Source organism: Branchiostoma floridae, chromosome 13 (assembly GCF_000003815.2).
Source record: "Branchiostoma floridae strain S238N-H82 chromosome 13, Bfl_VNyyK, whole genome shotgun sequence".
Taxonomy (NCBI): domain Eukaryota; kingdom Metazoa; phylum Chordata; class Leptocardii; order Amphioxiformes; family Branchiostomatidae; genus Branchiostoma; species Branchiostoma floridae.
Genome location: NC_049991.1, coordinates 12,268,245 through 12,270,306, shown reverse-complemented (window position 1 = coordinate 12,270,306; position 2,062 = coordinate 12,268,245). Strand labels below are relative to the sequence as shown.

Here is a 2,062-nt window from a genome sequence, read left to right as displayed (position 1 = left end):
GACGAGGAGGCCGCATCATCCTTCAGGTGTGCTTGTATCTTTACCGGCTCTCCTGCGTAGATATAATGCTGATGTTATGATTTTAATCTGATAATTTTCTTGTCGCGATACCGAAGTATTTTGTTTTCATAGAACAAATGCATGTTTCAATTTGATATATCAAGATGGCTGTATGATAACAACTTTATGGCCTATTTTCCTTCGTTATATACGGTGTTGAAGCTAGGCACTGTCAGTTCCTATAACCACCTCATAAATCACCTCCTTTGGCTTTGCTTTGCTCATTCGGTGGTGTATTTGGTGGTTATAGGGCCCAGCGATGCCTTATGACACCACATACACAATAGGACAGGTCTTTAAGACTGTATGATATGAACACACAGGGACGAGCTGGAAGAGGAGTGTCACATCAAACGGGACATCTCCCTCACCAAGAGCTCGGCCAAGGTGGGGAAGAAGATCGTGTATGACGTCGAACCTCAACACTACGTCACATTGGCTGGACCAATGTACGTGCTGCTGCCCGAAACGTCACCGTTCGATGGGAAGTTCTACAACACATGCGCAGTAGTGGGCAATGGGGGTATACTCAGGTAGGTGCTATATCAGAGGTCATATACTACAGTGTAGTTCCATTGTCTGGTTGGTTGATTGTCGGTTATGTGTGGTAAATCACTGATGAACTAGCGTAGGTCTCCCATTGAGCAAGACAAGCAGCTGGTGAATTGAGCAGCTTCCACGACAGTTTCAGTTTTGGTGTATGTGTCCGGAAAAAAGTTTGTGTGACAAATGATAACGCCAGTTGTTTTCAATTTTCAAACGTCAATGTCACGCCCGTTTAATACCCTACAAATGATGATAAAAAAGATAATGTCCCTCGTTTCATCTCAGGGATAGCAGATGCGGAGACGAGATCGACACCGCTGACTTCGTCTTTCGCTGTAATCTCGCGCCGATCTCGCGATACCACGTGGACGTGGGGACCCGTACGAACTTCACTACCATGAACCCTAGCGTTCTCAAGACGTACTACAACCGGGTCAACTCGGAAAACAGCAGGAAAAGATTCATCAACCGACTGGAGGAGATAGGGGACGGTTTTCTGTGGATCCCCGCCTTCGTGTCGAAAATGGGAGAGCGGGAAGTGAACTTGTTAAATTCCATTCTCATGGGAGAGAGGTTAAACGGACTGCCATTGCAGCCATTGTATCCGACAAAGGAGGTCACCAGGGCAATCTTCAAGTGAGTCACTTTACGATATGTACATCTCACACAAGTAAAACCGTTACTGCTTTCATATTGTAAAGTGACACTTTCCGCTACACGGGGACATGAATGTATGATGATCGGTTTCACAAAAGGAAAGGAAAGTTTAGTATATACGTATCCTATCATTGTTACATACGATCAAAGGTTTAACAGCAAAAGGATACCTTTAAGTTAGTAAAGTATTTCCTGCCAAAGCATTCAGCCATTCTCCTATCCTACGCAGAGAGTCCAACGTCGTCGCAAAACGACGCTGGGCTCTCCGCGTATGAGAATGGCCGAAAGGGCATAGGTCTTATATTGCATTGCCAAAGGCACGCCCTCTATGTTGCTAATGTCCAGACAATTTTGCAAATGTTCGCTAAAGTCAGCTAACAATGTAAATTGACTTTTAAACATCTCTTAGGTTCTGGAACACTCGCAAGCTGGAAGTGCCTCGCCTCACGACTGGCCTATGCATGTACACCATCGCAGCCTCTGTATGCCGCCAGGTGGCGCTCTACGGTTTCTACCCCTCCAACCACGACAGAGAGGGCAACCGCCTGCCTTACCACTATTACGAGAGGAGGAGCCGCTACAACTTTGAACAAGGGCCACACAAGATGTACAACGAGTATAAAGCACTGAAGTCGCTACATGACAAGGGGGTCGTTAGATTGCGAGAACGTTGCAAGCCTCTCCCTTCCTACGTCTATGCAATGCGAAATAACCCCCGATACAGAGATCAGAGTGGTCGGTAGACCAGGGGAAAAGTGACTACAGAAAATTCGCCCGATGATAACACAGTACATCGGTA

At 46.2% G+C, this 2,062-nt stretch overlaps 1 protein-coding gene across 1 annotated transcript in view; it reads left to right on the top strand.

Moving 5' to 3' along the window:
- LOC118429264 (CMP-N-acetylneuraminate-poly-alpha-2,8-sialyltransferase-like) overlaps nt 1-2,056 on the top strand; it is a gene marked incomplete in the record, with an annotated part of 12,782 nt that extends 10,726 nt beyond the window's left edge. Inside the window, 4 exon segments of the mRNA XM_035839738.1 lie at nt 1-26; nt 384-593; nt 892-1,242; nt 1,673-2,056. Of these exon segments, the coding sequence (XP_035695631.1) occupies nt 1-26; nt 384-593; nt 892-1,242; nt 1,673-2,006 (921 nt within the window).
- Between the last annotated feature and the right edge of the window lie 6 nt (nt 2,057-2,062).